Below are 26314 nucleotides of genomic sequence, written 5' to 3' on the forward strand. Positions count from 1 at the left end.
ATTAACTGGACATGTTGAACAAGATGACACATCAAACAGCATCAACTGGACATGTTAACCAAGATGACACATCAAACAGCACAGACTTGACAGGGTGAACAAGATGACACCTCAAACAGCATCAACTGGAATGGATGAATACAATGACACATTAACTGGACAGGGTGAACAAGATGACATATCAATCAGTATTAACTGGACAGGTTGACCAAGATGACACATGAAACAGCATCAACTGGACAGGTTGACCAAGATGACATATCAATCAGCACCAACTTGACAGATTGACAAACATGACACATTTAAGTTTATTCATCCAGTCCTTGCTGTTTAATTTAAACAGCAAGGACTGGATGAATTAGATGACACATCAACTGGACAGGGTGAACAAGATGACATATCAATCAGCACCAACTGGACAAATTGACAAACATGACACATCAAACAGCAAGGACTGGATGAATAAGATGACATATCAACTGGACAGGGTGAACAAGATGACACATCAAACAGCAAAGATTGGACAATTTGAAAAATAATTGAAATAAAAACTCATACTTGTATACAGAATGCTACATATTCAAGAACGAAAAGCATGAAACAGAACTAATTTGGATAACTTTGGATTTAAAAAGATGATTTTGAGATGGGAAGCACATATATATTCTCCTCCATCTATAAAGTATTTCAATAAGCTGAATGGAAGAAAAATATCTACTCAAGATAGATCATGACAATCATGAAATTGAATAAATTAGTAAAATCCTCTCTCTTTCCACCAAAAAATAAAATTCATTGGCCTTTCCCTTAATTGCTTAGACTTATCAGATTTGTTTATTATTTTGTCCAAGCTAAGTTATCATTCAAATGTCAACCTAATATTGATTAATCCACCATGTACACAGTGATATATAACACCATAATATTTACTTTTTGATAAAGTCATCACATTGAATTAGTTTGGTTGTTGTAATCAAATACTTCATTATATTCATGCATAATACATCTACTTTTAAAACACAGAAGCAATTATGTTGAACAAAAATAAACTGTTTACATATCAACTCAGTCATTAGTGGCCTTGGAAATAAAATGTGCTGTAAACATGCATGCATGAATTTATTGTACTGAAGGTTCCACCAGTTTTAGTGTCTGTTCATATCAGGGAAAGTTTCACAATGAACAAGTTCAAACTTTATCAATGGTTTATTTAAAGTAAAATCTGCTACTTGCAACTACCATCTTTTGGGGTGTATAGTGCGCATTTGTATATAGTGTGCACCCCTTTTATGGTCCAAGAAACTTGAGAAAAAAAGTTTCTTGTTTATAATATATACATTGGCATTTTCGGAAAAGTCACATCCACATAATTGGCAAACAAGATTTACAAGAAACACGACCCAGGGTATAAATGTGCACACTATACATACTAAAGATGGTATGTCACACAAAACTTTAGATTTTTTGTTCATTATTAATTTAACTGTTGTTTTTTTTCCTGCCAATTTGACATTTTAATATATGTCTTTATGTTTTATTTAAAAACTGACTTATATTATAGGGTTATTGCATGAATATTGGGGAATATTGTGACTATTGTCCCGAGTAGAATTTTATATTGCACGAGCTTGCGAGTGCAATATATGTTCTACAAGAGACAATATTCCCCAATATTCATGCAATAACCCTTTTATTGTATAGCAATATAATATTTGAAAGTAAAAATTGGTTTAAACTAAGATTTTGTCATTGATGATGTCATGAATTTTGAAGATTTATTGCACTAGTGCAATATTGGAATTTATTGCATGCTAACTTTTGGTTACTTTCTGTGGGAAATATTATATTGCTATGCAATAATATACCATACGCCATCAATCATTAAATTCTCAAAATAATAAAAATATTTGTTCTTGTTAATGGAGCAATTTTTCAACATTCTTTCTACAATGTTCACAATGCAGCTTCCTAAACACGACCCCGTTTCCTCTGACAGATATGTTCTTACCTGTTTTGTCAGCATCTTCCTAGGGGACTTGGCTTTTGAATCTGAATTTGACCTAGGTCTAAACCGTGACATAAAACTATCACGAGGGTCATTCCCTGAGAGATGGCGTTGTTTGACATTGTTTGTAGGTGATAATAATTGTTTTTCTAATATTTGTCCCATAGGAGTATTTGGTGCTGTTTTATCCGTTTGCATATTAGTCAAAGCATCGCGTAATGTTGATTCATCCATAGATTCGTCCATTTTTACTGTTGGTATCACCTTTTTCCCTGGTTTTTTAACTCCTGAAAGATCCGATTTTGCACGAGGTCTGAATGAATCTAAAAAATTTTGCACTTTTGATGTACTTGGAGCAGTGTCTTTAGCATTTGAATCACCTGAATGTTTTCGCTGTCTATCCTTTTTTCTAGAAAACAGTCCTCGTAATCCTGTTGACCCTGACCTTGGTCTAAAATCTCCATCCGCCAAGTCATTGCTTGGTGTCATTTCTTTCACACCTGTATCCATCAAAGGTACAGCAAATGCACTGAGGTCCTGCAAGGAAAAATCATTCAATGGTCAGTCTTGTCCTTGATAAAACAATGTATATAACAAATAGTGTTGTACAGTGTATACATTTTTTCACCAAGTGTCACACCCCTTTGTTTCTTTAATTCAACCTGAATAAATGACTAAATCATGCTACATTATGGTAAAGTATGTGTTATAAATGTCTCATTGACATGATCATTATGAACATCAAAACATTAAATTATGAACTACTGTTAAATAATAACATAAAGGAATCAGCAAAAGGTCTTGACTAATATGATTGATTGATTGTTGGTTGCTTTACGCCGCATTAGCACTAACATGAACATTTATCAGTGCTTAAAATTCAAAATGTTAAAAACACAGAATGCAAATAAGTCACACTGAAGGATAAGCAGGATTTAAGTAAATCTATAATAGAAAACTCTTTTAACAAAGTAGTTTCAAATTAACATTCCTACTTATCCTTTGCTACACCTACATCATACTTCTAGAAACTGTCAAATGACAATGATCTGTTCTAGAAATCAATTATCAATAAGTGTCTGGCCTATAAGATTGTTCACTTCTAAGGTGGCAGACAATACCATGGCCCAAAAAAAAAAAAGAGAATTTAAGGAAAAAACAACAGTTTACAGAACATAAAGATGAGGGGGAGGACAGGGGTAAGGGAGACAGGGAGAAAGGGGTAGTAGAAAGGAGAAAGGGGGTGGGAGAAAGGAGAAAGGGAGTAGGAGAAAGGACAGGAAGGCTGGGAGAAAGGAGAAAAAGTTGGAGAAAGGAGAAAAAATAAAATATCTCTCCTTTTAAAAAATGATCTAATATTTCAGGAGAAAGGAGAAGAGGGGTGGGAGAAGGGAGAAGGGTACCCCCTGTCCTCCCCCTCAGAGATTGTACATTTGGAACATGTCTAGCATGATTATAACTTTTATTGGGACGATATTGCAGGTTTTGTTTTCTCTATTGGAGTATCACAGATTCTTGCTTCTAACTAGTGGTGGTAGCACCCTAAGGATTATGACCTTCAAATTAGTTGTCACTAATACACAGGACACTTTTTATGAGGCAAAGGGAAAAAAAGGGGGTGTGTCTTTCCATAGTGAACTTGGATTAATATGACTTTATTACTGATGAAATAATTAGAAGAAAACATTGCAGCTAAGAGTAAGAACAGAACTTATATCCTGATATTCAAAGTCCATTTTTCAGATAAAAATCATTCCATTTAATACATGAATTCATCTGCTTTCACAAGAAAATTTATTCAATATATTTTTTTTAACCTTATTTCTCTAATTATACAATCTGCAGTGACATTTATCATTATAAATATGTTTGTATGTATTTATAGCCTATCATACGATTTTTCTCCGCCCTCCTCATTAATGATGTTAATTATTTATGGGAGCCATAAAGTTCCTATCAGTTCACCTAGCTATGCTATTTTTCACAATATTAAATTATTATAAACATGTCAAATCTATTGATTATGAGTAAAATAAATATCTATTTCTCTTCATACTAGATGAACATAAAAGTTATTCATGAGGACAGTTTGTTTTAATAGTCCACTTTCAGCAACATTTTATAATACAAACCATTCATCAGCTATGTTATTTTTCACCAAGCAAAGTCATTACAACCAATCAATATTATTGCATATTTTTTTTGGTGAAAAAATAACATAAGAAAAGTCAGTAACAGTTAATTCTCACCTCATTTTGTGAAAGTTGACATGGAAAACATTTTCCAAAACAATATTTATAAATATTCTTCATCATTACACATTTCATGTAAATGTTGGAATATCAAAATAACAACTTCCCCTAGCTATGGGACATTTGTAGTATTACACAGAGTTACAGATATGAGTTGTGTACTGCAAGTAACTGACGCCAAATAAATATATATATATATACCTGTCAGTCTTATATGTATATATAATATGTATCTAGACCAAATGACCCCATTCAACCTTTAATTTGTGTACAAGTAATTGATGAATGCACAACAAACATTTATAATGGACACAATTATATAAATAAAACAGAATGACCCATCCAAATGATTCTCCTATTTCAAAGATGTTCAGCTGAGATAAATACTTAAGTTGTCTCCCTTATAACTGTATAAAACAAGCACATTTTTTTTATGACAATCCTTATTTCAAACCAAACTAGATTTTTTTTTAGATAAGCTGAACACAGATTAGGTAATCCAACAATCCAACTACAGCTGTGTCTGTCAACTGTAATGTGTTAATTCATTTTATAGCAATTTAATATTTACCACAGAATGGAGGAACAGTTAGCTGTACAAACATAACATCCAATCATTGACGTCATGATCAGAGTCAAAAATGTGTTTACTCCAGCGACAAACTGCCTTGTTTTTAAACTGTAGGCGTTACCTATGTAGCATCTCTCATTTCACAAATTAACTAAAACAATAAATCTGTCACCATAATCTGATAACTTGAGATTCTGCTACTGTTGGTATTTTTACTATCTGTATACACTAAATATTTCAAATAAATCTTTCAATTCACAACAATGTTAATGAGTCATCTAGTTTTTCATGTATTCCTTTGTTTGAGTTTATCAATATATAAATATGCAATTTATAAAAGACAATAGAAAATTTCAAATAATATGTAGAAAGTTTATATATAGTGTGATACAGTCTATAAGTCATGATTGATTATTAATGAAAAAACAAGAAGAAGAAGAAGAAGAATTCAATGGGAAACAGCAACTATGGTAGGTTTAATTTTTTTTTACTTTTAAATTAAATGTTTATCAAAGTCAAGGTTCAATATTGCTTGGAAAATAGTTTAGAGCTACATCCATAATATTCTAGTGTAATTACAATACTGTAAATCATAACTGAAACAACCAAGAATTGTAACCCTTTCAAATAGAAAACAATTCCATCTTTTAAAGACATGGATTTCTACAATACATAATAAAATTCAATTTCAAAGAATTACTATGCTGTTATATATATCAATCTAAAGAATTTTGCATGTATTATATAGCTGCATATTATGCCAAAGAATAGTTGATGCAACTAGCTTCAACTTGCTTAAATAAAGACCTGACCCACTGCAATTACTTACAGAAAAGTTTCCATCATGTATTAAAACCGACCGTGTGAGTGCCTTATAAAATGCATCAAGGCCAAAATGCAATTTACACTTTTACCAAAGACAAACCAATATAAAACCTATGGGCACTTAATGATTATACATTTGCAATATATTTAATTTTTTTAAGGGGGGGGGGGGGGCTTTTACAGCATACACACTTTTCCTTGATGTTCGCAAAAACAGGGAATCATTTTTTATTCTTTACTATTTGTTCTTCCAAGTTGATCCTGATTAGGGAAACTCAAGCAAAATTTATTGTTTTCACTCCTTTTCTTTTTCTTTTCTTAGGTTCACTTTTCTGTACTTGCCTTGAATAAGTTGGGATTTGAAGTAGATGCCTATGGATTGAATATAGATGCTGAAAAGTTCTTTCAATTTTTGAAACAAAATCGCACAAATCAAGATTCCAAAATAATAAAGAAACAAAATATACTACGGGAAATTTCAACATTTAAAAATGGCTTGTTTGAAGATGATGGAGTTAAGAAACTTCGTGTAACATCTGTATTTCGATACCTTTTTTCACATTTCGATGATTATGAAATTTGTCAGGAACTTTGTCAGGACATTATCTGTCATTCAACAGGAAATCAGACAAAGGAAAAACAAGACTCTAAAACCAACTTAAGCCTCTATCAAGAACTCATTTCCAGTTGTATCATATATCACAATGAGCAAAGTGCTAAAATACAAGATTCCGAGCTAGAATATATCCAACTTAACCATAAAGATTTATTCACAGATAGTGAGTGGAATCAAATTAAATTGTTTGAATGGAATTTTCAGAACTATACTTCAGTAAGGGATGGAACAAGATATGAAACTTTATTAGAAAAGAAGTTCAAGTTTTATGAGTTGTGTACGACAACTGTAGCAAGCGCTGTTGCTTTACAACCTGTGTGTGAAAAAGCAATACGTACAAATTTAGCTAGAAAGGCAGTCTCTGATGTAACTTTAAATGGAATATTAGTAACTGCAAATTTAAAGCACAGACCTGAGTTAATAGAAATCGAAGTAAGAAATGTTGTAAAGACTTCTTTCGGTATTGAGTTGATTAGAAATGTTTTATGCATTGGTTGTAGCAAGAATTGCTCTCATAAAGCTGGGATTCATTTGATACTTGAGCTTTCTGCAAATGTGGACCTTTCTATAATACATGACATATCGACTTTGCTTTCAAATTACATCCAACGCACACATTTTGAATTTGTCAGAGAAATGCATTTTCTAAAGGAAGGAAGTATAGAAACAAAAGCAGATGGTTTCCCACCAAGATTTTGTACAAGAGATTTGATTCAGAACAGAAAAATAAACGACAAAATTGTACACTCTATTCTGTCAAAAGGCAATGAAAATGATGACAGCTTAGGTTCACAAGAAAGTTGTTTGCATGGCACTTTTTGCACAGCTTGTTTTAATGAGTATGAGAAACATTTAAATTACCCTTTGAATGTATATTCATTTGACATTACTAAGGAATGGACAATTTTTATGCCTTTGCCGTTACGATTGTTCTTTGAAAATATTTTCGTAAAAAAGGATACAATACATGAGACGAAAGTTTCGAAATTATCTTCATTGTATTGTCTAACAGAGGCACTGTTTAACATCAAGAATAAACATTACCATGGTATCACACAAGATGTTAACACTGATGAATTGCTTATTCACTATCACAATGTGTCATCAGTTTTCGAAGTTACATCACATGTTGGCTTAACACAGTCACAAAGGACAGGTGACAGACGTCTGAAGTATAATGCAGATCCAGAACTTTGTTATTACCAAACATACTTAAGACAATATTCCCTTAGTTACAAAGCAGTTCATGACTCAGTTGAATGCAAACATGATGTTTCATTACAGCAATGTCATTTAGCCTTGTTAATGGATAACTTAGTTCATCTAACAATTAAAACTGATCCGCTACCTGGGGAGTCAAGGACAAACCAGATATGTACCTTGCCTCTGACTATAAAAGGAATCCCTAAAGACTCATGCTTAGTAGAAAGCTGGCATGGTGAGGACTGCGATGGTTCTGAACACTGCATATGCAAAAACCAAGATAAATTATCAAAGACCGATATCAACACTGTGTTTTTGGATCTTAATGATGATGAGAAGAAAATTTACAAAACTTTTAAAAGGGAATCACTATGGACAATAGGACATATTTGGAATAAAATGGAAATTATCAATCTTATAGACAAGGATCCAACTAAACCTGGAAACATAACCAGTGCCAATGCAGCTGGGGAAGAATTGAATAAGACATTTGAATCACTGACCTTAGAGACAAGTATTGACATGGCTGAGGCTGACCCATTGACAGATGTAGATAAAAGTATGGAATCGTTATCCTTAAATGAAGATGAGGAAGAGCTAGTAGATAAAAGTATGGAATCGTTATCCTTAAATGAAGACGAGGAAGAGCTTGTAAATATCATACATGAGACAGGAGAAAGCGACAGTGATGGGGAGTTAAGCCTACCTGAAATGCCATCTCCAAATTTGTCAATGATAGAAAGTGATTCGGATACCATTAGTTTGGAAGATTATGAGTTACAACTTGAAGATGATACTGAAAATATCCTAGAAATTGAAATGTTACTCAGAGCTGTAAACAACTCAGATAGTCAGAAAGGAACGGAGAGTGATGATACACAACGTCCTGAAAAACCATCTAGTGGTGAAAATAACCAATTAGAGGAATCTGAAAACAACCATGAAAGTGTAGAGACCACATCTGTTGGTGATGGTGATGGGAACAGCCCATTTAGAATATTTTTGCCAAGGCCAATATTAACCAGACATCCACCACCTGCATCAGGTCGTGATGATGATATTAATGTCTTAAGAAGTGTATTAGATGACATTCTATTAAAACTTGAAATTTCAAAGACAAATGAGAGAGTTCTTTTTGCACCAGATTTCAAAATAGCTAACAATCTCTTTAAACTAATGGACAGCAACCCAAAATATCAAGCCTTTTTACCAGAATTTCCTGTTCTACATTTACGAAAGTCAAAAATTACAAATCTAATATCTGCTTACAAAGATTCAGGACTAATTCATATACTCCAGTATATGAAAGATGACGAAAATGAAAAGGACTGGGCTAAACTGTTAACAATTGCAAATATTGAGACAGCAACAAGAAACATATGGAGACTTTCAACTGCAATCCATGTAACACTTTGTATTGCTTTTTTGAAGAGTTTACCAAACAATGAAGCTCAAACCTTACTGAGATTGTTTGAAAGTTCATCTTCCACACAGACATTTGATGACCAGTTTGGAAATAAAATTGAAGATTTTATAAAGGTGTCATGCGAACAGAATGCAACATTTTGCCTGCATCATGAGATTATGATACATTGTGATGAGATAGTTGCAATAGGCATCTCTGAGAGAATAGGAGGGACAGATGGACATAATTTGTTGTTAGCAAGTGTTAAGTCATCGCTACCATTTTCATTTTTGAATGGTGCATCGAGCTATGCTGGCTTTTGTTCAAGATTATTACTGGAGCATTATCAAGCTGGATTGTTTCATAAGAATTTTAAGCAATCAATGTACACTTTGCCCTACGATGATAGCAACGTAAATTTTGGTTTGGACACCTTGAGGGAAATTGATCACAGATCGGCAAAGAAGTGTATCCGACCTGGATCAACACTTGAAACCCTACTGCCAAAAATGTCAACTGTTGATAAACAAAAGCAACTTCATGCAGTCAGGAAATCTATTGTATGTGGCCAAACAGTCGGAGATGATGACATCGATAAAGTTGATAACAAGGCAGTAAAGTCTTCCGCTTCAAAATATTTAGGAAAGAAACTGTCTGCATCTGACAAAGAACACATTGAAAGGACTATTAAGCTTATGCTAAGACAAAATGCATTTCATACTGAAAAAGACTTAATTCCAAGAAATATCTACCATTCAAATCTCCCAGAAGTATCAACTGTAATACTGGATAAAAACACATATGATGTAGGAAGATACCTAATAAAAAGGTTTGCATGTGACAAAAAATATCTGGATTTGACACAGGAAGATTATCCTTCCTTGGAGGATATGAATGGACCTAAAGAGCTGATAAGCCGTGTAAAAAGGAATCAGAGTGTAACTATCAAAAGAACAACATGTAAACCAAAAAACAAACCAAAAACAGAGAGAGATCGGGAAGAAAAGCAGCGAACAGCAAAAGTAAAAAAACTATCTAAAGTAATTGACTGCATGTCCTCAAGCAAGAACACATGCCAAGCAGTTTTGAAACCAGATGGGTCCAAAAATATTACAAACAAATCAGCAGGGGTAAAGAAAGCCTTAATAAATCTTATAAAAAGATGTCTGCAAAGTGATACAGCAACAAATCCGAAACTTGACAGTAGTAACACGGAACTAAACAACTTAATACTTACTGATTTCACTACACTTCCACTTGCAATACAACAGTCTGGAGTTATATCTATCGTCGAATTTGCTGGAACCAAATTCAAAGTGTTTGCAACATCTGGACAACAATACTTAAATTATATTTCGAATGGAATTGTAAAGAAGTTGTTGAATTATCTTCCTAACTTGGAGCGCATAATAATATGTGAGGAAAAATATGCATTTACACCTAATGACTTTAAAGCCAACACCAGACAGAAACGTAAGCAGAAAGAGAAGGTTACAATATCCCACTTAAAAGAAGACCAAGAAATTGTTAGTTCAGAAAATTTTAGCAAACAAGCAGTGGTTGGTACAATGGCTGGAAAAATTCTAATAAGCCGATACTTAGCAACACAGATGGAACATTTAAAGATCAAAGCTGACTTAGAGATTAATGTTGATAGCGAAGCCTATACATCAAAATGCAACTGCCAAAAAGAACATGACGAAAGCTGTTCAAGGTACACAATACCAGTACGAGTGATGTATAACAAACAGACCGGATACGTTAAAGAAGGATTTATAGATGAAGTAAAACAAAGAAAAGGAGAGGCTGAAATGGCCCAGGCAGACTGGTTACTGGATGCTGACATACAAAAAAGCTTAGGTAATGGCAAATGTGTAGTTAACTATGTTACATCAGCTGACATTGACACTGTAGTCATACACATATTAGCAGTTAGCCAGTTCTGGCCAAGGAATGAAGACAATACTTTTAAATATCCTGTGTATCTTATACTTCAGAAGAAGAAACCAGAGTTATTTAACATTACTGGACTGTTGACACTTTTTGAAAAAACATACAACAGAAATATCGGGCTAACTATAGCATGCGTCCTGTCTATGGGTGGTAATGACTTTTTGCCAAACTTTCATGGGATTTCTCATGATAGTTTATTATCAGAGGTCTTGAAAGATGAAGACTTGCGCAACAACTTAGTGACTGTGTCTAGAGACGAACATCAACTTCATCTAAGCAAACGATTCCTTCTCAACACAAACATGTACATCTGTCTATACAAACGAATGTATTGTCCCTCAAATCTAAAAAATGAGTTACTATTACTCGAGGAAATACGGCAACTTACAATAAAACCTCCCGATAAAGACTTTAAACATCCCCAAAACTGGATGCCACCAAAGACAGCCTTACAGCAATTAGGGAAATTAGTACAATGTCAACTGGATTACTTTGAAACAATAGGACATCATGAGGCATCTTTACCCAACTTTATTTCCAAAGGTTGTTTAAGAAAACTCGACGATGGATCTATTCAGATTGAACTGGGATCGGACACATTTATCCAAGATCAAAAATCACTTATCACAATAGAAGAAAATACACTGAAGGTGAAACTGAGACAATGCCAACAGTCAGACAACAAAAAGAGCAGAGCAACAAAACGGAGGTTACTGGACACACCACAGAAAGGGAAAAGTGGCAAAAGGGTACAGACACAATCTACTCCAAGGTACTTTGATTTCATGTCTAAAATATTACAATATTATATTTATTCATTTATTTATTAGGAGTTATATTTAATGTAAGTTAATAGTAAGGCATGAAGCATTTGTCTTTTGAGGAGGCATGGGTTTTTTCAAGGACTATAATGAAAGCAAAAATTGTTTTATGAAGCAAATATTTTTTTTTCAAAAATTCTGAATAAAAAAAAGATATTAAAAAAATTGCCAACCACATTACAAGAATTGTAGATGCCTAATTAATATTGCTTTTTATCACTGTAAAAATAATGGCAAAATGTTTTTGATTTTTTATATGTACTTCATGTAAAATCCATCGGAAAGGAACTTTTAAACAGGAAATTCATGATGATTGGTCTTTTGCTATATGAACATGTGTAAATGATATATATTGAAGCTGTTAAATGTGAAAATTTCATTATTTTGGAACCATAAACTAGGGACAATTTCACTCCTTCTTTAGACTTTAAATAAACTTGCTAAACTATTTACCATTTGAATGTAATTATCGAAACCATTCAATAATTAGTTGAATTAGAAATATTAATATTTTGATTTATATCTATATAGAGGTTATTTTTTATTTTCAGAAAATTGAAGACTACAGATTAAAACTGAGAAACAAATTAATGCGGTGGACATAATCCTTCTTTGTGTATTTATCATAATTTGACTTGTATTGTGATTTATTTTTCTGTGTAACACTTTAAAACCGAAAATGTAATTATTAAAACATCGTCTGCTACTATAAACATATTGTTTGTGTTACATATGTTATCAGCAATAGAGGTACAGCTTATCTCAGTATGGGTCACATTCCTAGTGCAATTAGAATTGTCAATCAAGAAGGGTGATCATTTTGATCAACAAACCAGAGCTTTGTCGCTGGAGTATGTTATAAACAGGTTATCAAGCTCTGCTGTACAGTAAAAGGTTTATGCTGTATCAGTTGAAGAATATATATTGCACAAACTTGCTTAATACAATAATCACCAGTACTCATAAATCAACCTTGACTTCTCCTAAGAAATGATTAAGGAAAACCTGGCTATTGGTGACAAGATGAAAGGTCATGGGTATAGCATACTACCAGTGTGAGACAGATAAAACATAAACCTTAAACCACCAACTTGATTTCAGAAACCAACTTACAAAATGTACTTATGAACACTAACAATCTGATTAAAACGAGATGTGTTCTTTTTTTCTTTTCTGATTACTGTCTTCTATGTTAAAAAAGCAGATTATTTTCATGTAAATATATCTGATGTGTTCTTTTTTTCTTTTCTGATTACTGTCTTCTATGTAAAAAAAAACAGATTATTTTCATGTAAATATATCTATCTGTATAGCAAGAGATTTCATGGGACAAGCCAAGATATACTTTAAATTATGATTCCAAGATATAGATCCCAAAAAAATCTTTTTGCAGGGGGGGGGGGTACAAATAAAAAAAGTCTGCATTACCTTATTATTGTTTTCTAGTTTGAGATAAGATCAGCAATATAAAGCAAGTGAAACTGCAAGCTACTGCTCACTGATGATACCCCCGCCGCAAGTGGATAATATTAATAGTGTTCGGTAAACAGGAAGTTGTCAAGTGATCAATCTGAAAACGCATCACACGGTATAGCTGACTTATATAAATCCTGAAACCAAATTTCAGAAATCCTTGTATTGTAGTTCCTGAGAAAAAATGTGACGAAAATTTTCAACTTGGCTATCATGTGTAAAATCATACAAATGTTCGGTAAACAGGAAGTTGTCAAGTGATGAATCTGAAAACGCATCACATGGTATGGCTGACATATATAAATGTTGATACCAAATTACAGAAAGGGTGGATGTGTAGTTCCTGAGAAAAATGTGACGAAAATTTTCAACTTGGCTATCATGTGTAAAATCATACAAGTGTTCGGTAAACAGGAAGTTGTCAAGTGATCAATCTGAAAACGCATCACACGGTATAGCTGACTTAGATAAACCCTGAAACCAAATTTCAGAAATCCTTGTATTGTAGTTCCTGAGAAAAATGTGACGAAAATTTTCAACTTGGCTATCATGTGTAAAATCATACAAGTGTTCGGTAAACAGGAAGTTGTCAAGTGATGAATCTGAAAACGCATCACACGGTATGGCTGACATATATAAATGTTGATACCAAATTACAGAAAGGGTGAATGTGTAGTTCCTGAGAAAAATGTGACGAAAGTTTCATGGGACGGACTGACTGACGGACGGACGGACTGACTGACGGACGGACGGACGGACTGACGGACTGACGGACAGACAGAGGTAAAACAGTATACCCCCCCTTTTTTAAAGCAGGGGTATAATAAAATATTCAACACATGAATCCATATCAAAAGGTCTCACTTTCTTCATACAAAATACAATACAGTAGTCTTATCATAAGCTGCTCCCTTAACACTGACCCAAAAACAAACTTTAATGTAAGTAATAACCCATGATGAGGGGGTGGAAATGAGACATGCAAATTCTAATATTACTAAACACCAATAACATTGACATACCATCAGTGGCTAATCTTAAACTGACCTACATGTAATTACACTATGCAATAGTTTCAGTCAATAGACCATTACAGAGGTATCAGGGCCAAATAATCTTCATAGAAATGAGATGTACTATAATGCTATTAAATACAACTGCCTACTAAATATCAGTGATCTATTAAATCACAAACTTCACCATTAAAACAAAGGAAAAGATTCACAGACCATGACTGTGGGTGCAGGGCCAAATAATCTCCCTGGAAATGAGATACACCAATGCAAAAACAGCTGCACACCAAATATTATTGACCTCCAACTACTGGTACCTACTGTAAATAACCTAAGGTTATCACAAACAAATTGTCCACACACCACCACTGCTGCTAAAAAACAGCAGCCAAAGTCTTAATTTGTTTGGGGCAAAGCAGAAACCATGCCAAAACGTTTCCATGAATGTTAATGTTACACAGCTTGTTGCAGCTGTCTTTATAATACCCAGCTCAAAAGATTTAAGACTCAGGTATGATAAAGTGAGAAAACTGCTAAGTATAGCTGTAAAAACATGTCAATTATATCATACTTGTAACAACAAGATTGATTTATGAGTTGTAATTGGCTTTGAACTAGTTTTCAGTAACTACAAGTACTCTTATATTGGCTTGGCACTTTGTGACTTTTAGTCAATTCTGGAGCCTGTAATTCAGTGGTTGTCATTGGTTCATGTCTGTCATATTTGTGTTTTTGTAAAGAAATTGTTCTAAATTAGCTCTTATTTCTCGTTAATTATTTCAAGTTTTTAATGTCAAAGCCTTTTATGGCTCACTATAGAATAATGGATTTTTCTCATTGTTGAAGATGACCTTTAATTGCTTACCATCATGCTGTTTAAACTCTGGTGGATATAGTTGTCTCAATGGTAATCATACCACATCTAATTTTTATATTGAAGAGGTACATGTACTTCAAAATGTGACATGCTTCTAAATAAAGGCTCTCGGTCACTTCAACCACACCTACATCTTTCTTTCCCTCTGAAAATCTTAATTTTCTACTTTACCTTTGCCTCCTCAATAGGGTCCCTTTCGTTTACATCAGACATCCAGATTTTTTCTTGCTGTGCTTTGAGACAATACACATACAATCCAGACATGTCACACCTCACATCAACTTGAAACCTTCATGGAACACCATGCTAATCGAGGTCTCATACTACATGTATATATTCAATTGATCTTCATCAGTTATTAGCAATAAAGATAATCCAGGTAGCATTATCCACTGATTAAATTTGCACAAAAAGTTCCCTTAGGATGTCAATAAAGGTATGCTATTTCCATGCTAATTATCTGATGTTTTTCACCTTTATTTTACCTACACAAAAGTTCCAATGACATTGTTGTAAGTCATTTGTCATCAAATATTGTTTGTCTGTGAAAAACAAAGTCACACCTACACTATAAAAAATAACCAAAAAAAAAAAAAAGACTGAATCTAAATACATGTATCAGGCAATTTTGAATATAAATATTATTAATATTATCTACAAAAACTTATTCCAAAACAAAAAATCCACATCATTATGGTAACAATGTCAGAATAACAAATCACTCCCTATTATAACGGTTTGATATGCAAGCCTAACATACTGATTCTGTTTTTTGTTTTTATCCAATAAGACATTGTTTAACAAAAAAACACTATCACAATTGTTTTCCATCACAAAAGACACCATTATCCTGTATGCAATCAGTATTCTTCAAAACAAATCATTTATCACACAAAACTTTTCTTAAAATTCATCGATTACAAGTAATTTTCATGTCCATTCTTTTTACCTTCATGATACATGTATGTCATCAGAAAAGTGTATGACCAGTTACAGGTGATAGGTAATAAAACAAAGGTAAGAATTTATTATCCTTTCAGGTAAATAAACTCAACATTGACAATTCCTAGAAAGTTGCTGATATTTCGTTATCTTTGTATACAGAAAGTTCAGAAGTTACTGATCATGTTTATTTAGATTCAGGTATAAACAATGCATTAAAAAAATTACTACTGCCAATGAAATTTGTAGGAGTGTCTTGGCCAATGAGATTATTTTTGTCAATATGAGAGAATAAATGATACTGTTTTTATTCACTTATGATTCATTTGTATCTATTCAAGCACAAAATCAAGCCGTATTCCACTGATGCTTCAGAGTACATCTCAGAACAACTTTAAAGAGTTTTAAGCAAAGCAAAAAATAAAAGATGTTCACTTGAAATCTGGTATATATTCCTTTTCCTGGGTGATCAATCAATCATTGACATTAAATATTATATTATTTCTGTCTTCAGAATAATGCTGAGTCAGTGAACTTCATGAATAATACACAGATATTATCCCCAACAAAACTGGCTTAGTCATTTGTCAACCAATAAATATATACTTCTGAAGAGATTCCATAACCTTATCTTCTGTCCTATCGTCATGGATTTTGGGATTTTGAACTCATCATATATCTATATGGTATGTAACTGAGCAGCCTTTTACTTTTTAAAATTGTCATAGATTGATATCCTTCAGGATGCTGGCATGTTGTAAAGAATATTTCATCACCAGGCACTTAAAATCAACAGTATAATTACCCAAACAATTACCAAGATATATAAACATGATGAAAGAGGCCTATTTATAACTCCATTTATTTGCTTCAAAGCCATGAAAAAATAACCTCAAGTCATTAAGACAATGTAAGAATCTTATCATTAAAATGTCCATAACATCTTATCAGGAGAAAAAAACATCATGAAAAAGTTGTTAGATGACCAGCTAGGTGAGATAAATTGACCTGTTTCAATTGATCTAACTAATTATAATTAGTAAAGCAACATATCTCATGAAGACAGCAATCTAAGAACAGAGCAATGTACATTTTATCGAGTTTTTATCTGCTTTATTATCACCTGATGCCCACCAAAAAGCAATCTTATAATCAGTTACTATCCATATGATGTATATCTCTGACCAATTTCACAATGACCAGGCTTCAGAAAGTAACATTGTTTATGTATTAAAGTTGGAGCAGCATGATAAACTAATATCTAATATGCTAGGATCAGTTAAGGAAACACAGCTACTGTGATTTGTTCTTTGTTTTAATATCAGTTCAAGGCTAATAACTTAATGTTGGCAAACAGCTGTGTTTGTGTCTAACATACAGAGTTATACAGTACTTGTAACAATTCTTAGACAACAAGTTGTCATTGTGAAAGTTTCAGCATCCAATAGTTTTTAGTTTACTCAATAGGGAGGCAAAATCTTCAACTTTGCAAATCAAATATCTCCCTTTTTGCCCATTATCCTATGAAATAAAATATTAAAGAAAACTGTGAAATAAGACAAAATAACAATGTTTAAGCCACTAAAACTTTTCCTCAAAGGGAAAACTCATACTTCAGAGGTTTGAAGAGTTTATAACACTTAATAAAGGTAGAAGTATTGGTCAATATTTAAAATGAGTGGTTTAGTTATTGCAATGGTCCTCATGTCACATTTTCTCATTGGTAAAAACATTGCATTTATTTCTCAATTAACAGGTGGGGACTATCAACACACCAGATGACACTCATCTGGTACCTTTGATAACTATTTACACCACTGGGTTGATGCTGGTGGAGTTTCATCCCGAGGGTATAATGAGATCAGTAGTCAGCACTTCCGTGTTGACATGAATATCAATTATATGGTCATTTTTTTATAATTTTTGTTACAAAACTTTGAATTTTTCAAATTTGGCACAACGTCTTGGAATTATGGGTCCTCAATGCTCTTCAACTTTGTACTTGTTTGGCTTTATGACTATTTTGATCTGAGCGTCACTGATGAGTTTTATGTAGACGAAACGCGCGTCTGGCATATTAAATTATAATCCTGGTACCTTTGATAACAATTATAAATGTTCAATATATAACAGAGATTTTATATCTGCATACGGATTAATCATGTATGAATTTTCTTAATCTTCATTTTCCACAAAAAATGAATTTTATAAGAGGTAAATATAAGGTTACACTGACAGTGATAAAGAACATCTGTATTTAACCATGCGTCAGATCAGTGTTGTCATGTTAAAAATCTTGTCATCTCAGAAAAGACTGGCTAATACCAAGAAGGACTAAGCAACTGTCCCCATCTCTAAACAGTTGTAAATAATCATGTAAGGGCTATTCCAGAAAAAATGACTAGAATTTAGAATGGGTGAAGTTGACAGTAGGACAGTGACTATTGCAGGATATGTGATACACAGATAATCTTGTGTCCTATTAGCAAAAACAGAAATTCAGTTCAACCGTCCTGAAATTAATTTCAAGTGAAACAAGTAGAAATCAATATCAATCACTAGCCTAGAGTAATAAACCACATTAATTAATTACAATACTTTTAACATGTGATCTGCAAAGATATAAATGACTTTAAATTTGACCCAAATATTTTTAATGATTCCTAAATTGGGTCAAATTGTTTAAATTATTAAATGATTGGAAAGATTTGCAGAAAAAAACTCAAATTGAATGAATTAATTTGCTAGAAAACAGTTTCCTGTTCAATTTTTACAACATCTAAAAAAAAATAATTAAAACTTATAAAAGTAGCTTTCATACTGGTGTACCATTATACTAACTCATTACTGTAGACATTGTTCATCATGTGCACAGTCTTAATCTGCAGACTACAAAGACCACAATGGAAAAGAGCTATCCCTTTCTCAGTACAATGTGCAAGTATTTAGTTACTCAGAGTAGGTAAAACTATCTTGAATTATCTCCCTTTGACTAAATTTGGCCTGAAGAAATATATGTACTATGCAAATACCCATATGGTCCTAGTTGAACTACATTAGTATCAACTCAATGAATCTAGCAAACCTAAAGTTGAAATGTGATACAGACTGACAGATAAACCAGTTAACCCCTACTATGGGACTACCCTTACCTGTTCAAAGTCTTAAATCATGGTGTGTGACATATTTTTTAACCTATCTGCAGAGAAATAATTCTTTCAACATGAATATTTGTAAATTAGAGGACTATAAATCTTTGGCTACAAACCATCTATACCTCTTGGGAATCTTGGCACTGTTTTACAAAGAACCTAACTTGCCAGACACAAGTGTGCTAAAATTTGCAGTGTTTGATAAAAAGGTGGGTGACAGCAAGTTATATGTTTACCTTAGAAAATCTACCTGGATTATAAATGTATCATCTTGGAATGTATTTAATATTACGTGAACCATTGGAATCATGATACAGAACCATTATTTTGTTCATTCTTTTGTCAGAATGTAGCTCTAACAATACAATAAGGCATTGCACTAATTTTGTCTTTATATTCAATTAGAACAAATGCTGAACAGAACAGGAACATTTCAAATATAGTTGCTCAGAATGAATGTTGTATGGTAGAAGATAAATAGGTTGAAACCCAACAACACAAAATGGACATTAGTGGACCAGATAATGAGACAGGAGCCCATCAATACAATGATTGGTTTGTGTATGCTCTATAAAACACCAAGGCCATACTTATCAATGATTGATAGATGTTTGATTTAATTTTTGTAGACGAAGGAAAAAGGGCTCCATTACAGCAAGCTCAACAACAAAAAAATACAATATGTTGTAGATAAGATGAGGCTGCAACCCAACAACATAAATTAAAGAAGTTGATAAGAAAATGAAACAGAAACCAAAATAGGGAGACAAGTTTACCAAAATAAAAAGTATTTCAAATTGTGCACCATATTTGTGTATATGCACTGTGGAAACAATATTTAACAATCTAGGAACAACAAATTTATTTTAAAGATAGCTTTCTCTATAAATGATATTACTTTAAGGCACTCACAAAAAAAAATGATATTTCATCAAATTAAGTTTTTTTTTTATCACAAAGAATACAAACTAAACAACTGTAAAAGTGCAGCAATATAATTTCAACCATTCATGTTATTTCAAAATGAATTACAAGAAACATGATATTTGCTCTTCAATAGAAGCAAATACACAAAATTTGCTATTTCTATACAAGTTGCAACCCAATCAAAACACCAATGTCATTCATGATGGTACATCTCAGTAGCCACAGCAGTCGTTTGATGCAAAGAGGTTCAACATCACAATTACTAATTGTTTTGTTATTCTTCTAGCACTATCTAAATAACTCATTACTTTCAAAACCAATTTTATCAATATAAACATTTTCTCTAGCTACAATGCAATTCAACCTTGACCTCTACAGTAAACATGTTTTTCTTTGACAAAGAAAATTAAGGAATTTTATGCATTCTATATTAATCGAAACTTCAAATTTAGAAAAAAAAATCATTGACTTATTTACTTCAAAAACAGGAGGAAGGCTAAATTAATCATTAAATGTAAACAAAATCCTATGATCTTATTTGTTGGAATTCATCTCTCTGACAAAAGTACATTTCCATTACTATTTTTAGCATCTTACCTTATGACCCAGCAATATCTATAATCAACAAAAACATTTACATACTAAGAATGAAAGGAGAGTCAACAGTTCAACTGACCAAAGGATTTCCAACATCATTAACAAAGGATTTTAATTATTTTGGTAATCAACATTTTCCCCCATCATTGCTCTGATTGTATAGATGGCATCCAACTGGGTTCAAAATAGTTTATAAGAAAGAACACATGACTGTAGACATTATAAAGTAAGAAGATGTGATATGCTTGCCAAAGGTGACAATTATCCAATAGAAATCGGTACCAATAACGTTTATTTATGCAACTGTAGTTCAGATTACAGCCTTCAACAATAAGCTAAACCTATTCTGTAAAATTGACAAATATTGAGAGTATTCACAGTTATTGAAAACTAGTTCAAAGTTCAAGAACAAATAACATATGAATATTGATCTCCCAGACTAAAGTGTAAATCAGTACACAGCCAACAGATTTAGTTTAAAGCCACCATAAACAGTCTGAGAAAGACATGACCTTGTGCAATTCCAAAATAAGTACATAATATTGACAGGAGTCTTTATAAATGTATAGCATCACTTCTAAGTTATATGTTGTGAATGATAAAACACTAAATCAATGTTTAAACCTATAAAACAATATTCAATAAACTGATATGCTTTCTATTTTATTTCAAAATACATGGATCAATCTTAATTGACATGCTTTATGAACAATGTTACTGTAAAAACTAAAATGTGCTATCCTGTTTTGAATATGAATTCGACAGGTACAGCAAATCTTCCTTATTCCAAAGTGATAACATAGTTGGACACAACATTCAAGCTTGATAGAGCTCTGAATTTGGCTTGTGTGATTAAATATTTGAAACTGGACCAAACACCAAAAATCTAAAAACATGTCAGAATCAGCATATCAAAGAACCACAAGAATTCAATTTTTGATAAAATCAACCATAAAGGATTAATTTTGGACCTTTTGGACGTTAATGTAGAAAAAAAATTAAAATGGGGCTAAAAATCAAAGATCAAAAATCAAATACATGGTAAGATTCGGCATATCTAAGAACCGTAAGTTCTCAATTTTTTTTAACAATCAAACTAAGTTAATTTTGGACCTTTGGACCTCAATGTATACCAATTAGAACACTTGACCCAAAATAAAGTTCTGGAAACCTCTTTTCAGATTCAGCTTGTCAAAGAACCACAAGAATTCATTTTATGTAATCAACACAGTTTAATTTTGAAACTTTATACCATTTTGAAAATGGGACCAAAAATCAAAAGTCTGAATCTATGGTAAGCTTCAGCATATATCACAGGACCCTACTAATATATGATGAAAACAAACAAAAGTTTAATTTTGGACCCCAAGAACCTCAAAGTGGACCAATTTGATAAAGGGGTCCAAAATCCAAAATCTACATACACTGTTAGATTCAGCATACCAATTTTAAAGGACCCAATAATTCAATTTTTAATGAAGTCAATTCGAGTTTAATTTAGACCCTATGGACCCCCAAAAATGAAACTTTGAATTAAAACCCCATTGAAATTGGTGAAGATATAAGCAAATCATGCAACGTAATAGAAATGTATTGTTTATGGACTCTTTTCTGCACTTTTTTCTAAACAGGTAGGGCCTAACCCCCAAAATCAATCTTTTGGTATAAAACCATCAATGTGGTACAATTTCATTGGGATCCATAGACTTATTATTGTCTGTTAACCAGAAATTCCTTGTTTTTGCCACTTTTTTTAACTCTTTTTCCTCAACGGTTTGGGCCATAAACCCTGTTAATAATCTATCCCAACCCTCCTTTTGAGTTATGGTACCTTGTGGTAACAACTACATAGAGATCCATACATGTTTTGTCTGGAAACCAAATATCTTCGGACAACGATATTGCCATATCATTATAAGACCCAGTCGTGTAAATAATGGTCATAATTTTGAAAGCAAGACACAAATCAGATTTCTGCTGGTTCCAGTAGTTTCAAGCTTACAAAACAAGAGTCCAGTATTGCAAGGAAAGAAAACTTATCTATATCAAATTCTTCTGTACTTTATTTGAAAACAATTTTTAGCACTGAAAAAACCCTGAGGAATCAAATCAATAAAAAGCTTTTAGTTTATCCATAATAAAGTGAAAGCAAATTTACAAACTATCCCATAATTCCATCATAAATAGCCTTAAAACAACAATGCATTCCTGGTAAATAGCTCTTTGTAAAAACCAAGCTGAAAATAGCTTAAAACATCTTCATAAATCAGACATTATTCTGTATATTCTATGCTCATAAATTACCCAGAGAAAACTGGTACAATTTTGATTATTGCTATGCAAATCTTTTGGGGAAAATCAAAACAGTCAACCAGGAATTTAGCAAGAGTTTATCAAAGTCTCTGTCTGAAAGAAAATTTTGGTGCCCAAACATTTGTCCTACAATGCTCAGTTTGAAATACATACTTTAAGGTTTGCATTGTGATTGCTTATAATTGACAATCGTATGATAATCTTTTACATGTTTTTTTTATATTTTGTAGTTTGAAACTTTGCAGATAATATCAATAAATAGAAATGGATTTTTGGGTATTAAATTTCAAGGCTGCAGTTAACAAGAAACAACAATAAATGTACCCTGAAGGTAATAATACTTTCAAAGTAAAAAACATATTTTTAGCTTTTAGTTTGGTAGTTGATGTTCTTAAATCTACTTTAGAATGTCCAACAGGGCAAGGAGGACCCTTAATGTGCCTTTTTGGCCTTAAAAATGAGTTATTTCACAGCTATTTGTATTTAGCTTAAGGATGGTCAATATATATATGTGCAAACTTTAAACTGATAATATCTTTGAAGTATCATGAATATTTACATAGATTTTATAGCTTAATGATATCAAAAATCCAATTTTCTATTTGAATGGGAAAAATTGCATATTTTCAAACATATTTGTTAGTGGGAAATATTGAGCATATACTAGTACCATCAAAATATTCACACAAGAGGTTTTGTTTATATAGACAAACATTGTGGTAAATTCTCATTTTGTTCTTGTAAGCTTTTTATTTTAGGGGTCCAAAAACTATGTAAAAATGACATAAATGTATGTATTTTTCATTAAAACACATAGAATGGTCTTTAAGTAACATAGAACATATTCTGACGTCATGGGTTATAAAAATTACTTCTTTTTAATATTTCCATAACAACTTTAAAATAGACATACATTGAAATTTTAAACTTATAGTTCAGATTTCAGTAAAATGTAAGGTCAAATACAGTCCTCATTGCACCTTGTCCTTTGGTGACATTATTTATTGCAATTATTTATTGCAAATTATATCTTTGTTTGAAAATAGATCTTCAAATCATAGACCTACCTTAATCTTCAATGACTTACTAAGCACATGTTTTATACTAGCAGAATGGAAATATCACTTAGAATTTACATATGGAACAAACTTTAACTAATTCTTTTTCAAATATATAATCCTTTAAGGAATGTATTCCAGTCCATTATATCATGGGTGACATTGTTTTACTGTACACTACTTTTCTCTGTACTTACCTGAAAATAAAGAATATATTTTATTACTATGTATAAATAATAGCAATTGAGTAAAGCAAAAATCTAATTAATATAATCATTAACTTTTCATTTTTAAAATCAAAAGAATCTATGATTTTTTTTGTTATAGTATATAAGGTCAATCTATGGTTATACATTTTGTACAAGCTAGATGAATGCTTTAAGACTTCCTCTAAAAATCTGTAAGCATACTATTAGTTGTAAAATTGGTCTTAATGACAAGCAAAATAACGTTTTATATGTATTTACCATGTTCACTGAATTCATTCAGCAAGTAATTTCCAAGCAAAATTTCTTTAAATCAAACAAGGACTCTTTCTAACACACTCAGTAAGATTCATTCAAAGTATCTATCTATTTAATTATGATCCAATTATGGAAGTTCAAATTGTCAACTACTCCCAATTATTGTTTCAAATGTGAATATTTTTCTAAAAAAATCTTGTGTGTGCTTTCATAATGTAAAATGAGGCCATGGGACACTAGAATTCAAGTTCATAATTTTAAGAACCTTCTTGAACCTTCTACATATTTAGTAGAACTGTATGTCCCATTCTACCTGCTAATCTGCACCAGAGAATCAAAATGTGGTAAATGCCACACTAAGGAAAAGCACCTATATATCAGCCATACTTGGTTTCAATTGTTCATTAATTTTTCAAAAGATTTTTCTAAGAAATGGCACAAACTATACATAAGATCAAGCCAACATGTCCACTTTAATATTTATACCTTAGCAAACTTACTGGCTTATTGATGGTTGGAAAAAAATTGAAAATAATAGACCACAAAATAAAAAGAACAAGACGAAATCATGTGAAACTAATCACCTATTTCAACATACAACACAAGTATTTTAAAATGATATAACTAGGCCATTACTGTTCAAATTCTAAAAGAAGAAAATAAATCCTATAAAAATTTATTAAAGACCTACCTGTCCAATAAATGTTAAATGAATACTCCAATTTTACGTAGTTCACATGGAAGATTAAATCCTTGTAAAATTATATATCTATAGAAAGTAGTGTATAATACTGGTACATGTATGACGTAATCAGATTTTACCTGCTGATAATTGACAGTGTGTTTACACTCTAATTATTTGCTTATGAGCGACTTTTTATTGAGCTTTACTACTTGACAGATGTTTAAACATAATACAAATCTTCTGCAGTGATCTTACACAGTAAAACTTTAACAGATATTTGACTGAAATGATTTCCAATAGGCTGATGTTTAAACAAGAGAAAGGGATTATCTATTGTCCAAATCTGATATTGACACAGTCCACAAAATGTTTACTCTTATTGGACCTTGAACTTGATTACAATAGGGTTCATCAAATCATTGTATTTGGAAAACTGCTTTTAACAAAATTTTGTTTACATTCAACATAATTTAATTCTTTTTATATTTTTGTAAAATAAAACATTTAAATAAATATCAGCTTTGAAATGAATTTTAGTGGGCAGACTTGTCCAAAACATTTGAAGAAATTTGATCTACGATTCTTTTATTAAAATGGGTACTTCCTATCTTAATTTTAAAGAGATTTTCAAATATATATCTATATATTGATTGATGTTTGACCCCACTTTTAGGACTCCTGGTGACACGGTTCTATTTGTGGTGGAAGCCAGAAACCTGATAAAAAATCAACTTTTAGAAGGACGATTTGGAATAATTGCCAATTAAGATGGCAGATGAGAACAACGCAACAAGAATGTGGCCAACCTTCGTTACCAGCCCTAAATTATGGAAATAATTTTCTGATTTTTACATCAACTATACAGGTTTGATCTCAATCACGTAACCCAGTCAATTAAAGATTCTTAATATTTCTAGAATTAAAAAATTATGAGGATTAACTTAAAAACAAGTTGTAATCCAATATAGCTATGCATTGTCATGATTCCTTCATTTGAAGCTTTAATTCAAACGAGATTTAAATAGAGGCAATCACGAAGATTAGTAAGATATATCAGTGTCATGTTGTTAAAAAAACATTATTTACTAATACTTTGGTACTTAATGGTAGAAACTAGAACACATAAGAAACATGTATAGTTTCTTTAGCTTAATGACAAAAA

General features: G+C 32.1%; 2 protein-coding genes across 25 annotated transcripts in view; one reads left to right on the forward strand and one right to left on the reverse strand.

Annotated features, from left to right (window-relative positions):
* The window catches only part of LOC139510331 (5'-AMP-activated protein kinase subunit gamma-1-like), a 183020-nt gene that overhangs the window by 41819 nt on the left and 114887 nt on the right, over positions 1–26314 (reverse strand). For 18 of the 24 annotated variants that reach the window (XM_071296866.1, XM_071296861.1, XM_071296860.1 and 15 more), the window contains one exon: positions 2009–2542. In XM_071296866.1, the coding sequence (XP_071152967.1) occupies positions 2009–2542 (534 nt within the window). Of the gene's footprint in view, positions 1–2008; positions 2543–15185; positions 16164–25158; positions 25483–26314 lie in introns of those variants that run through there. The other 6 variants (XM_071296874.1, XM_071296870.1, XM_071296873.1 and 3 more) reach the window with 6 other exon arrangements.
* Positions 5020–12505, forward strand: LOC139510330 (uncharacterized). Its single transcript, XM_071296848.1, has 2 exons — positions 5020–11602; positions 12203–12505. Exons 1-2 carry the CDS (start codon positions 6906–6908, stop codon positions 12222–12224), a joined length of 4719 nt encoding a protein of 1572 aa, XP_071152949.1. The 5' UTR covers positions 5020–6905; the 3' UTR covers positions 12225–12505.

Source organism: Mytilus edulis, chromosome 2, assembly GCF_963676685.1.
Source record: "Mytilus edulis chromosome 2, xbMytEdul2.2, whole genome shotgun sequence".
NCBI lineage: Eukaryota > Metazoa > Mollusca > Bivalvia > Mytilida > Mytilidae > Mytilus > Mytilus edulis.